Below are 12,169 nucleotides of genomic sequence, written 5' to 3' on the forward strand. Positions count from 1 at the left end.
TTTCTTCATTATACGCTTTCTGACGGTAAAGACTACACATGCATCTCTGTTTAATATATTTTTCTTTATTTACTGTTCGCGTAACCGTTAGAATAATAAAAAGGCTAAAAATGTAGCTTATACTGTCATTAGGGATTTGCTAGGATTCTCCCTGCAGTTTGTAGTGGAAACATAAGGACGAGAAATCCAATGGCCGTAGCATCATTGTAGCTAACATCATTTGGCGCTCCGGCCACGCAATACGTTCGTCTGTTCTTCTCGATTTATCCTTTCTCCGCCATTATTGGCGACGTGTCCTCACAATTTTCTACGTCACAACTTTGTAACATGATCGTTCTGACTGCGCGCTTGATGTAGACACTTTTTGGCCGCCAAGTCAGGTAGCACCCCACTTAACAAACGATAGAGTCTCATTAGCTTCCTGTTTTAATTTTGGAAATTTCCTTTGCCATCCTAATTAAGTGATTGAAATTAGGTAAACGTTTATTTTTCTTCATCATAAGCTTTCTGAAGGTAAAGACTACACAGGCATCTCTGTTTAATTTTCTTTTTTTTTTATTTATTGTTCGCGTAACCGTTAGAATGATAATCAAAGTGCTCTGTGAGCAAACTCGTGAAATGACACATGATTTTTTAGACTATGTTTAATGTTATCTGGTTTAGGGAATTTTGTGGTTGATTGTCATATCAAGAGTACGAGCAGTAGTTCAGTGTTCGCTAATGTAGCAAAGAAACAAAGTAACGTTGGAATAAGAAGGCATTACAATTGAAATAATCATGCTATTACATTTGACAAGGTGGATGATGTCATGTGTTTTAAACGTCTATCATTTTTGTTTCTGGTTCAAAAGAAAAGGTTGGAAGTAAATGTGGGTGAAAAGTGAAATTTACTGTCTTTCGTTGTAAATATTAGAAAATCAAGGCAATACTGTCTTAATGAAAACATTAACGATTCCCTTTTTATGAAATGAGACAAACGAGAACGAGTTTTGAGTGATATAACTAAGCCAAGCCTGCCACCGTCATTTTGGATCTCCGCATGGGTAGATTTAAGTCACGTGCTAGGCAACGTATAATCAATAACAAGATAGAATTTCATTTCGGGCCTATTTATCAATTTTGTGGTGTGTATCTTTCGCATTTTAGTACGTTGTATGTATGTTGAATCTTCTAATTGTCTTGAAACTTAAAAGAAAATTGTTCTTTAAAAATTCACTGAAAATCGGTAGCTAAAATTGTTTGTTTAGGTGTTATTTGATTTTCGTGTTAATTTGTTATTTCGTCAGTCGCCGGCATCTTCTGTTGCTTCACACAGGAAAAACACACGCGACGAAACGTAATGATCAATTTTGTCCTCAATCTCACGCCATAACAGAAAAAGCTTTTGAACATCTGTAAACTCCGAGCGCTTCGCAGTAAGTGATATTTTCAATTTTTTATGAAAAACCAAGGTTGTTCTGTTATTTCAGTGTGAATCCTTGCATGCCTGCCAGTCGCTGGCGCCGCTTGTTGAAACTAAAACGAAAAAAAAAAACTCTTTTAAGATTATCATTGGCTTCTTTTTCAGCCCACCACTATTCTTAGCAACAAAGATCGCCATTTCGTCTGTTTATTGCTCGCCAAAAACTATCAAATGCACTCAAAAGCCTAAAAAAGTTTACAGGAATCGACCAATCGAGCGAGCGAATGGCATTCCCCACATCGTATCTATAACTCGCTCTTGCGCATGCGCGCAATTCACGAGTTAAAAAGGCTACTATGGCTCAACTTTGTAACGTGATCGTTCTGGCCGCTTAATGTAGACACTTTTTGGCCGCCAAGTCAGGTAGCACCCCACTTAACAAACGATAGAGTCTCATTAACTTACTGTTTTAATTTTGGAAATTTCCTTTGCCATCCTAATTAAGCGATCGAAATTAGGTAAACGTTTATTTTTCTTCATCATAAGCTTTCTGACGGTAAAGACTACACAGGTATCTCTGTTTAATTTTCCTTTTTTTTATTTATTGTTCGCGTAACCGTTAGAATGATAAAAAGGCTACTATGGCACAACTTTGTAACGTGATCGTTCTGGCCTTTAATGTCGACACTTTTTGGCCGCCAAGTCAGGTAGCCCCCCACTAAATAAACGATAGAGTCTCATTAACATTTAATTTCGGAAATTTCCTTTGCACCTGGCAACATAGTTAAGCGATAGAAATTAGGTAAACGTTTATTTTTCTTCATCATAGGCTTTCTGACGGTAAAGACTACACAAGCATCTCTGTTTAATATTTTTTTTTACTTACTGTTCGCGTAACCGTTAGAATGATAAAAAAGGCTTAAAATATAGCTTATATTGTCATAAAGGATTTGCTAAGATTCTCCCTGCAGATTGTAGCGGAAGTATAAGGACGAGAAGTCCAATGGCCGTAACATCATTGAAGCTAACATCATTTGGCGCTCCGGCCACGCAATACGTTCGTCTGTTCTTCTCGATTTATCCTTTCTCCACCATTATTGCCGACGTGTCTTCACAATTTTCTACGTCTCATTAACTAACTGTTTTAATTTGGAAATTTCCTTTGCACCTGCCAGCCTAGTTAAGCGATAGAAATTAGGTAAACGTTTGTTTTTCTTCATCATAGGCTTTCTGACGGTAAAGACTACACAAGCATCTCTGTTTAATATTTTTTTTTACTTACTGTTCGCGTCACCGTTAGAATGATAAAAAAGGCTTAAAATATAGCTTATATTGTCATAAAGGATTTGCTAAGATTCTCCCTGCAGATTGTAGCGGAAGTATAAGGACGAGAAGTCCAATGGCCGTAACATCATTGAAGCTAACATCATTTGGCGCTCCGGCCACGCAATACGTTCGTCTGTTCTTCTCGATTTATCCTTTCTCCACCATTATTGCCGACGTGTCTTCACAATTTTCTACGTCTCATTAACTAACTGTTTTAATTTGGAAATTTCCTTTGCACCTGCCAGCCCAGTTAAGCCGTAGAAATTAGGCAAACGTTATTTTTTCCTCATCACAAGCTTTCTGACGGTAAAGACTACACATGCATCTCTGTTTAATATTTTTTCTTTGTGCCGTTGTGTACGGCATAAACCGTATCTCAGAGCCAGATTTGAAGGCTGTTAACTTCGCTGACAAGATAAAGGGGAAAAAGCTGACTGGAAGCCTCATAGGAGAGGTAGAGTTGGATTCGGAAAGTTCCTGTCAATTAGAGTGTTTAGGTAAAGAGCGATGTCTGTCTTACAACTTTGGAACCATAATGACCGATTCAAAGAAACTCAAGTGTCAACTAAGCGGCTCTGATCGATTTGCTGGATTTGCTAACTTTACTGAAGATAACGGTTTTATTTACAGAGGAATAAAGGTATTTGAGGTACTTTTTCGTAATGTTACAGCAATGGCCATTGACTGGGTGAAAGACTCTTATTATCGTAAATTGTGGGTGAATTTATTCGGAATATCTTCTAAATTTACTGTCAGCCCTATTAGAATGGCAGAAAGGTCGTTTCGCAACCTGAGCGGGGTTGAAAAATTTATGTTTGATAAAACGAGGTCCAATAATTTATTGGGAACAAAAAAAAGAAAGTAAAAGTGGGCAAAGCAAGCTAAAGAAAGGAAAAGTTATTTTGGACCGGGCCTTCTTGAAGGTTCTATCCAGGGTGACTATTTTGATCCTTTGAGGAAGATTCTTTTTTCTCAAACGTTTTGCGAAATGTTGTGCGGTGCAAGTAAACAAACCATGTAATTGAAGATCCTTGAAACACACTACAGGCAGCCCATGGGCTATGAAAATAATGTGACACCTTTGCTGAATATTTTGAAAAAATATTTAAATATCGATATCCATCTGTTCCAAAATTGCCAGAAGCGATGTGAACAAACTATGCAATTAAAGATCTTAGACTAATGCCGGCGATAACACACTATCAATCAATCAATCAACTTTATTTAGTGTCTAAAACTTCTAGTCAGCCCGAAGGCCGACTAATCGGGGATACTCCCTATAAAATTACAAATAAGTTAATTTAAGTTAAGTTGAAATAAGCTATCACTTGTTACAATAGATATATATATATATATATATATATAGAATTCCATTTACATTTTGAAATACGGACTAAAATATAATAATTTCTACCTATGCAACTATATACAAACTTTAATTATGTCTAAAATTCTAAACACGCTTCGGAAAATTCCCTGTACAGACGTAATTTGAAACTAGGTTCGCGAGGTCTTTTCTGCGGATGTTTGAGACGAATGATGCCAGAGTTACTAAATTGCCTGTCGCTATGTCCAAGTTTTGACCACAAATATGGTCCAAGATATCTTAGGGAATGTTTGAGGCTTTTGGGATATAACATGGCGCCCGTCGCTAAATTTATTCAAACTAAACAATATCACCCTTAACCGTCTGGATAAATATCGGTATCCATCTGTCCTTAGAGTATTCATGCTTTTATTTCTCTGCCCTACCACTCACGAAAGTTACTCAGAATCTGTGTTTTAATGCATCTCTGCATAAGTACTACGCGGAAGTCCCAATAGAAGGTTGCATGTTGTTGTCCATGATCGATGACACAATTGATGCGTTAAATAACATACCTTGGTCTTATTGTTAACATCAATCTTGCCCGAGAACGTTTTCGCGTTCTTTTACCCGGCTTAAACCATTTGAAACGTCTCATCGACGAAAAATTTCGATTCCTTAAATCTCTTCTTTAAAAAATCACTCGAAGAAAGTTTAAGAAGCGCTTGAGAAACACATACTCTTTAAAAACCCTTTTTATTTGAAATATAGAATAATTTATGTAAATGGAATTTTTCCTTGTCAGAGTGCTTGTGAGGAGGACAGTTTTCAGTGTGGCGAGAAAGGAACCTGTATTCCGAACTATAAAGATGGCAGCGTACGATGCAAATGTGACAATGGCTATACGGGAAAACCCTGCAGTAAGTTTAGATGTCTTACTGTTTGATTATCTCTAAGAACTATTTTATAATCCTCCTCATTTTCTTCTCAACAGAAGCGAGAAGTTGCTCTCAATTGTTTCAAGATGGTCTCAATTCCAGTGGTGTGTACACCATCAATCCAGATAGCGGTAAACCAATACAAGTATTGTGTGATATGAATACGGACAATGGAGGTTGGGCCGTTTTTCAGAGACGTTTAGACGGCTCCGTTGACTTCTATCGTGGATGGGAATCCTACAAAAACGGCTTTGGAAATCTGAATGGTGAGTTCTGGCTTGGAAACGACAATATACACCGCTTGACAGACTCTGATGACGTCATGCTGAGAGTTGACTTGCAAGACTTTGAAGGGAACATCACTTACGCTGAGTACACGACTTTTAAGGTGGCAGACGAGGCCGACAAGTACCGGCTTTTGATTAGAGGATACAATGGTAATGCTGGTGACTCTATGGCTGAGGGACATTCCCTAAGGTAAATGAAATCGGAATCACAAAGTGCAAAAAGAATATTATCTAAATTCGGTGTTTGCTTTCGAATACTAGCTGACCCTAACCCTAACCCCTAACCCTATGGCTTTCGATTGGAGGATACAATGGCAAGGCTGGTGACTCTAGTACTGCAATGCTACATCCATTGCTGTAAGAAACCCTCAATTACCAGTTTCCACTGACGAAGGGCGAACGTCACCTTTGTAAATATTTAGGGTGGCCAATTTACATTAACAAATCCGTTGATAAAACCAAAATTACCTCAATTACTAGGTTTATTATGAATTTGATATTGAAATTTTCAGCATGATCCCCAAAGAGTGGATGTCATAAGAAAGGCTGGTGACTCAATTAAAGTGCATTCAAAGAACGGAGATGATCCATTACCGGCTGAGGGGAAGCACGTTGTGATTAATGGTACTTCATTAGTATACTGACACCGAACGAAACTGAAAATCTTACCAGGCTTTGATTGGATTTCAAACCTGAAGCCGGATGTTCCATTCGCACAAACACGTTAAGTGGTGTTTAAATATATATTCAAGTATGTTAGAAACAAGCTTAAACGAACTTTTTTTCATTTCAGCAATTATATGCAGTTTTCTACAAAAGATCAAGACAATGATTATCGTAATGACCTACCCAGCTGCGCCCAACGTTTTAAGGGAGCCTGGTGGTACAGAAATTGCCATTGGTCCAATCTGAACGGATTATACCTCAATGGTTCCCATGCCACTTTTGCTGATGGAGTCAATTGGTACACCTTTAGGGGGTTTTATTACTCACTAAAACGTACCGTGATGAAAGTAAAAACGAAGGCATAAGGTGATGTCTGTGCAAGAGTGAACGAAAAGGAACCAATTTGAACTTAAACCCCCGCTAAACCTAGCTCAGCAAGTAAATACGTATTTATGATGACACCCGGCATTAAATTGAACTGAATTTTTTTGATGGCTTTTAATACAAATTATACCGACGAAGCAACAATTAAGTGTAGCCGTATGTAAAAGTTTTTATAAGTTTAATCATATAGGAGCCTTTGGACTACAACTTCGATTAGCAGTTGAAAACTGCAACCAGGATTCTACATGCGCCATTTGCATTGAAAATTTATATTGACTTGTATTCGAGAGAATTGCGAAGCATTAATTAAAGTGAGAGCAAGTCCCCTAATTTATTGTTCGCTTAACAGTTATAATACTAAAAAACGGCTGAAAATTTGGCTTATATTTTCATTAGAGAATTGTAACCAAAATTCTCCAAACAGCTTTAACTTGATAATTTCCATTGATTTGTGTTTCATTCTTCGGAAGTAGTAGAAGCATTAAAGACGAGAAAAATTAAGTCCAAAGTTCAATGACCGTAATCTCTGGTATATGGAGATTTGTAAAGAGGAGCTGCCCTCCCATCAGACCAAGCGAATTTTCTGAGTTCCGTTCCCTTATATTTCCGTTCAGTTAATCACTTCACGTTTGATCACACAGAAAATTACAGGGAAATTCTACCGTCCCGGCAGAGAACGTATCGTCGTAGTAGTGAAGAAACAGAAACTTTTGGACTGCCGGACTAGCCTGGCTCAGCTTTGCACCCTGTGCCCCCTTAGTAATGTCTAGGAGTTTCACAACTAATTGACAAAGCAGGTCCGAAGTCCATTTGCCGCAGATCCCTGGTACATGGAAATGAGTGACGGATTTCTAACCTCCAGTTAGTCCGAGCCAATCTTCTGCGTTTCGTTTCTGTTCGTCGCCGCATAGGTTATTAAAATTCTTCGATAATATTAATTATAAGCCTTGAGAAATTTCACTCAAAAATGTATTAAAATGCCTCAAACAGGCATGGAGTGATGTTATCTTTGTTGCCTGTGTTTTTGTTCTTCGCCCTTTTTTTGCATAAAATCAATAATGGTTGTAATCGCCATTAATTATACAATCTCACAAAATAGATAAGTAGATAACACCAGCTCTGGCCTCTAAGAAAATTATTGTTATAAACGGAGACATTGGAATAATAACACTTAACTTCGAAGCCGCTAACTTTGATAGAGATTAAAGAAAAATTGGTCTGAATGGAAGCGTTTGCAACGAAATAGAAGAAGACTCATAAAATTCTTGTCGAATGCAAAGCGTGGGAAAACGTGTTAAGATGAATGTCATACAACTTTCACAGCAATAGCAAGAAAATGCCGAAAACGACATTTGAGAAAGTTTGATCAATTTGATTGGCTGAACAATTTTAATAAAGATAAATAATTTCTTTCCAAGAGGTAAAGACAGAATATAAACTTACTTGTGTCGAGGAATCATCGAAATGGTGATAAAAGCGTTTTTTTGTAAAAAAAAAAAAAAAAAAAAAAGCTGCGAGATTCATCAAAGTTTGTTTCACCTTTTACATAATCTTAAAATTCGAGTTTAACTCAAATGAAAATAGAGTGTCTTATTTGACGGGCAGATCCTGGTATGGAGGTAAACTTCTCCATTGGGGCGAGGAGGCCATCAAAAATTAATTAGCAGAAATATTATTGGTAATACAAAAGAAAATTCATCAATATCCTTAACTTTCTTTGAGTGTAAATTGACCCGCCACTCATAACTCAGACAAAATTTGTCGGTAATTCTTTACAATAGAGCCAGCCTTTTGGCAATAACAGAATAATCGTTGAACCTGTATGGCTTCAAAGAAGGTTTCCCTTCAGTTACTTGCAGTTCGTCCTAGATTCCATGAATTGTTTTCAGTTATGTATCATGTTTCTTTTCGTGGTTTTAAAGAGGCTCTCGTGGAGTGGCCTCTCAGATATAGGTAGGAGGATTATGATTTTATTTTTCCACACAATTTCTTATTCCTATAGATCCAGTTAAGTCCACCATAATTTTATACTTTTTATTCATTGAAAGATAAATGCAGGTTTTAGATTTTTAGCTCAATTTAAATGATGGCAACTGTTTGCTAAACTATACTGTTTTTCGCCAATTATTTTGATCTAAACTAATCTAAACTTTAATGACAACAATTACTTTTTATCAAAAATAAACAAGTTTCGAAAGCAAAGTTCATGGCTCAAATAAAAAAAATATTTTTATCTTTATTTCATCACCCTTTCTAGCCGGTTTTTGCCAAATTATGATTGAATGTGTGATCTTTTGATAACCTCTCAAAGTCGGTGCACCAGTCTTTTTACACTGAAGCCTTCTTGTCTCGCAGTGGAGCTCGCTGTCAAAAGTCATTGCGAAACTTTTTCATTCATAAAGACACCATAAAATAGTATGGCTCATAAAGTCGGTGCCCCAAATGTTCCAAACTGAAATGTAAGGTTTTAATCGTTATTGTCTCGCTGTTAACTAAAATCGGAACGTTTCTATTTATGAAGAATCCATACAAGAAACCAGAAATTGTTTGCCATTCTTAAAAATCAATAATTGATAGTTGTACGGTGTTGTGAAATTTAAATAGTTCTATGCATAAAAAAGAAGTTTGAAGAGCCAGTTGCAAACAAGGCTCTCCTAAATCACGCGATCAGCACACCGAGAGCAAAGACAGCAGAGATTTGTGAAATACAGTGTTTCATTGAAGTCAAGTGTGAATCATACAACTTTGGTCCAAATGAGGAAGGTGGTTACTTGTGTGAGCTGAGTGATTCCGAAGGTGTTAGAGATCCAGACGACTTGAGGGCACGGCAAGGCTCCCTTCACCGCGCAACAAAGGTATCATGGGGAGGGGGTGTAGTGAAAAGCATAACATGAAAATAGAGAAATTGCTTTTTCATAAAGATGAGTTTCTTGATTTTTGGACCACAAAATGTTGGCTCAAAACGTCACAAAGCTTGGAAAAACCTCTTGACAGCAATGGAAATTGTGTGTAATGGCTTACGTTCTGATTTGACATCAAGAAAAATTCGCTAACTCTGTATTTTGTCGTTGCCTGCTTCAAGTTGTAAAACTAAATGAATACAGTGACTTATGGTCATATTACAGTGCGGGCAGAGCCGATTGGGCCAGATTAGACGTTATGTAAATGTAGTAGCTGTGAGTTCCTGCTAAAATTTTTATCCTGCCAAGAGGTTGCGTGTAGGATGATATTTGGAAAATTTTCCACATTCAATTAGAAACGTTAACCAATCAACGACGAAATATTTCCATCTTTTCTTTATTTGATACCTTTATTCATTTAAAGATCTCTTTGTCTTCTGAACATCTTGCGAAAAACCAATAGAAGCTGGTTCTTTTTGTTTAATTTCCATATATTTTCTTTTGCATTTTATGAAAGAATCCATGTGGTACCGCTCAGTGTCCTCCAAACTCACGATGTTATTCAGATTTTGAACACGAAACCTATCTCTGCGTTTGTTCACCGGGATTTACTGGAGACAAGTGCGAAACAGGTGAATGAGTGTAATAAGTTTGGCATTGCCTACTACATAAACCTGTGATCGCTTCCTTCATCGGTTTTCAAAGAGAGAGTTTTTGAAGAGTTTTATAGCATTTTAAATTAATTAGTGACACATCGAAGTTAAAACACGAGGCACACTCCCGATCAATTACGGGTTGTAGGGGGAACATCAAAACAAAATTTCATTGAGTCAAACGATCAGTAATGCTGGAGGTAAGTTGACATTTTGTATATTGGACGAGTGCACAGACGGGAACCATGCTTGTCACGTGAACGCCATATGTAACAATTCTGAAAGGTCATACAGCTGTTCGTGTAAGGATGGATATAAAGGCGATGGGTTTCTAAATGAAAGTGAATATTTATCGAGTTTTGTTTCAGTTGGAATACAAATTAGTTTCTACTCCAGTAGGTAGAGTATCTATTTTAATAAAGGCAACTGCAGTGGGATAGAGGATCCCCCGAGACTGTATTCAGTAATGCCACTCTTTCTAAAGAAAAGTTCAGCGAGACATCTAGGAGCCAAACAGTTAAGCACTTTCAACATTTCCCTACATTTTGAGCTGACTCGCTGTATGTCTATGGGTTCCTTGCCTAAGGAACCGAGAACCTCGGTTCCGTTTTTTTAGTTTACTCCTTTTTTCCCACTATTCTATTGTTATAGAACGAAAAAGCTGCGCCGAACTGCTTCGAGACGGTTGGAATTCTAGTGGCGTATACACCATCAATCCAGATGGGGGCAATTCAATCCAAGTGTTGTGTGACATGACAACGGAAAGTGGAGGTTGGACCGTTTTTCAGAGACGTTTGGACGGCTCTGTTGACTTCTATCGTGGATGGGAATCCTACAAAAACGGCTTTGGAAATCTGAGTGGCGAGTTTTGGCTTGGAAACGACAATATACACCGTTTGACAGACTCTGATGACGTCATGCTGAGAGTTGACTTGGAAGACTTTGAAGGGAACATCACTTACGCTGAGTACACTACTTTTAAGATGGCAGACGAGGCTGACAAGTATCAGCTTCTGATTGGAGATTACAGAGGTACCGCTGGTGACTGCATGGCTGGGAGACATTCCTTAAGGTAAATGAGATCGTAACCACAAAGAGCAACTAAATATAATCCAAAATCCCATGTGTATAGAGAATTGATAACCTAATTGACTAATGGGATGATTACCGGTAACTGAAACGATTTTGGACTTAGTGATTACGAGACTGACTAAATAAATTTTTGACTGACTGATGATGGATTGGCAGATTGATTGACTGATGATTTCCTGTTTGATTGATTGATTATTTGACTGAGTGATAAACTAATTATTTAATTGGCTAAATGACTGACTGATTGCCTAATTGTTTGAACGATTCATTATAGTAAGATGTTGTTTACGACGAAAGATGTGGACAACGACTTGAGCGTTGACAACTGTGCACTGTTGTACAAAGGAGCCTGGTGGTACAGGCATTGTCACAATTCTAACCTCAACGGCTTAACCCTATCCCGGCAGCCCCCCGCGGCGATGGGTGGAAAATTCGACTCGTTTTGAAATTTCTTACTAAATCACTCAGGAGGCAAAGTGTATTTCAAGACAACTATTTCAATAACGCTTTTGTTTGTTAAGCGGCATTCATAGAAAGTAAACAAATTTGTTTAACGCTTCTTTTAGACCCATCGTATTAAGAAAGATATAAATTTATCCTCGTTCCGCAAATATAGGGTTTTCTTGAAAAAAGGGGAAACATCGCACCCTTGTGCAATTTAGAAATAAATTTAACACCTATATAGTAACAGGCAGATACTGACCGGTAATGTTTAAAAAAACCATATTGTATTGCGTATAATGCTTCAAATCGGACAACATTTTTGCACCTGCTAGCGTAGTTATGCAATAAAAATTTAGAAACAAGCGTATGTTTTCTTCCTCTTAAACTTTTGACGGGGAGGACTACACATGCATCATTTACATATGTTAAAACGAAATCCATAAATTCATTACGAAAAACACACGAAAGGAAACTGGAGTGGGCAAAAAAAGCTAGAGAAAACGAAAAATCTACCCTCAATGATTTTGGACCAGGCTCTCTTGAAGATTCTACCCAGTTTCTTATTTCTCAACGTTTTGCGAAATGTTGTGCGGTGCAAGAAGCAATGTAAAAAACATTGCAATTGAAGTCCTAGACGAAAGCCGGCGAAAACACACTACAAGAGGCCTTTGGGATATGAAAAGACTATGACACCTTTCGCTAAATCCTCTCAAACTGAACAACATCAGCCTTAACCTTTTAGATGAATATCGATATTCATCTGTCCCCAGC

The 12,169-nt window shown here is 37.6% G+C and overlaps 2 protein-coding genes across 2 annotated transcripts; both read left to right on the forward strand.

Moving 5' to 3' along the window:
* The first annotated feature begins 2,932 nt into the window (after nt 1–2,932).
* On the forward strand, nt 2,933–6,418 carry LOC149051000 (microfibril-associated glycoprotein 4-like). Its single transcript, XM_089196207.1, has 4 exons — nt 2,933–3,368; nt 4,840–4,954; nt 5,029–5,449; nt 6,053–6,418. The coding sequence occupies exons 1-4, from the start codon at nt 3,048–3,050 to the stop codon at nt 6,288–6,290; spliced, it is 1,095 nt and encodes a 364-aa protein (XP_089052333.1). The 5' UTR covers nt 2,933–3,047; the 3' UTR covers nt 6,291–6,418.
* Nucleotides 6,419–8,207: 1,789 nt separating this feature from the next.
* On the forward strand, nt 8,208–11,400 carry LOC149051001 (uncharacterized). The gene is made up of 6 exons (XM_089193632.1): nt 8,208–8,262; nt 8,914–9,164; nt 9,727–9,841; nt 10,063–10,218; nt 10,514–10,934; nt 11,229–11,400. The coding sequence occupies exons 1-6, from the start codon at nt 8,208–8,210 to the stop codon at nt 11,398–11,400; spliced, it is 1,170 nt and encodes a 389-aa protein (XP_089049758.1).
* The last annotated feature ends 769 nt before the right edge of the window (nt 11,401–12,169 follow it).

Source organism: Pocillopora damicornis, chromosome 2, assembly GCF_964200805.1.
Source record: "Pocillopora damicornis chromosome 2, jaPocDami1.2, whole genome shotgun sequence".
NCBI lineage: Eukaryota > Metazoa > Cnidaria > Anthozoa > Scleractinia > Pocilloporidae > Pocillopora > Pocillopora damicornis.

Bases quoted from the DNA above. Each gene is read 5' to 3' on its own strand.
- LOC149051000 (XM_089196207.1), top strand. From the start codon at position 3,048: ATGCATCTCTGTTTAATATTTTTTCTTTGTGCCGTTGTGTACGGCATA. The intron at 3,369-4,839 runs GTATTTGAGGTA...TTTCCTTGTCAG, and splicing joins TTATTTACAGAGGAATAAAG to AGTGCTTGTGAGGAGGACAG. The intron at 4,955-5,028 runs GTAAGTTTAGAT...TCTTCTCAACAG, and splicing joins CTATACGGGAAAACCCTGCA to AAGCGAGAAGTTGCTCTCAA.
- LOC149051001 (XM_089193632.1), top strand. From the start codon at position 8,208: ATGTTTCTTTTCGTGGTTTTAAAGAGGCTCTCGTGGAGTGGCCTCTCA. The intron at 8,263-8,913 runs GTAGGAGGATTA...AAATTTAAATAG, and splicing joins GAGTGGCCTCTCAGATATAG to TTCTATGCATAAAAAAGAAG. The intron at 10,935-11,228 runs GTAAATGAGATC...GATTCATTATAG, and splicing joins GCTGGGAGACATTCCTTAAG to TAAGATGTTGTTTACGACGA.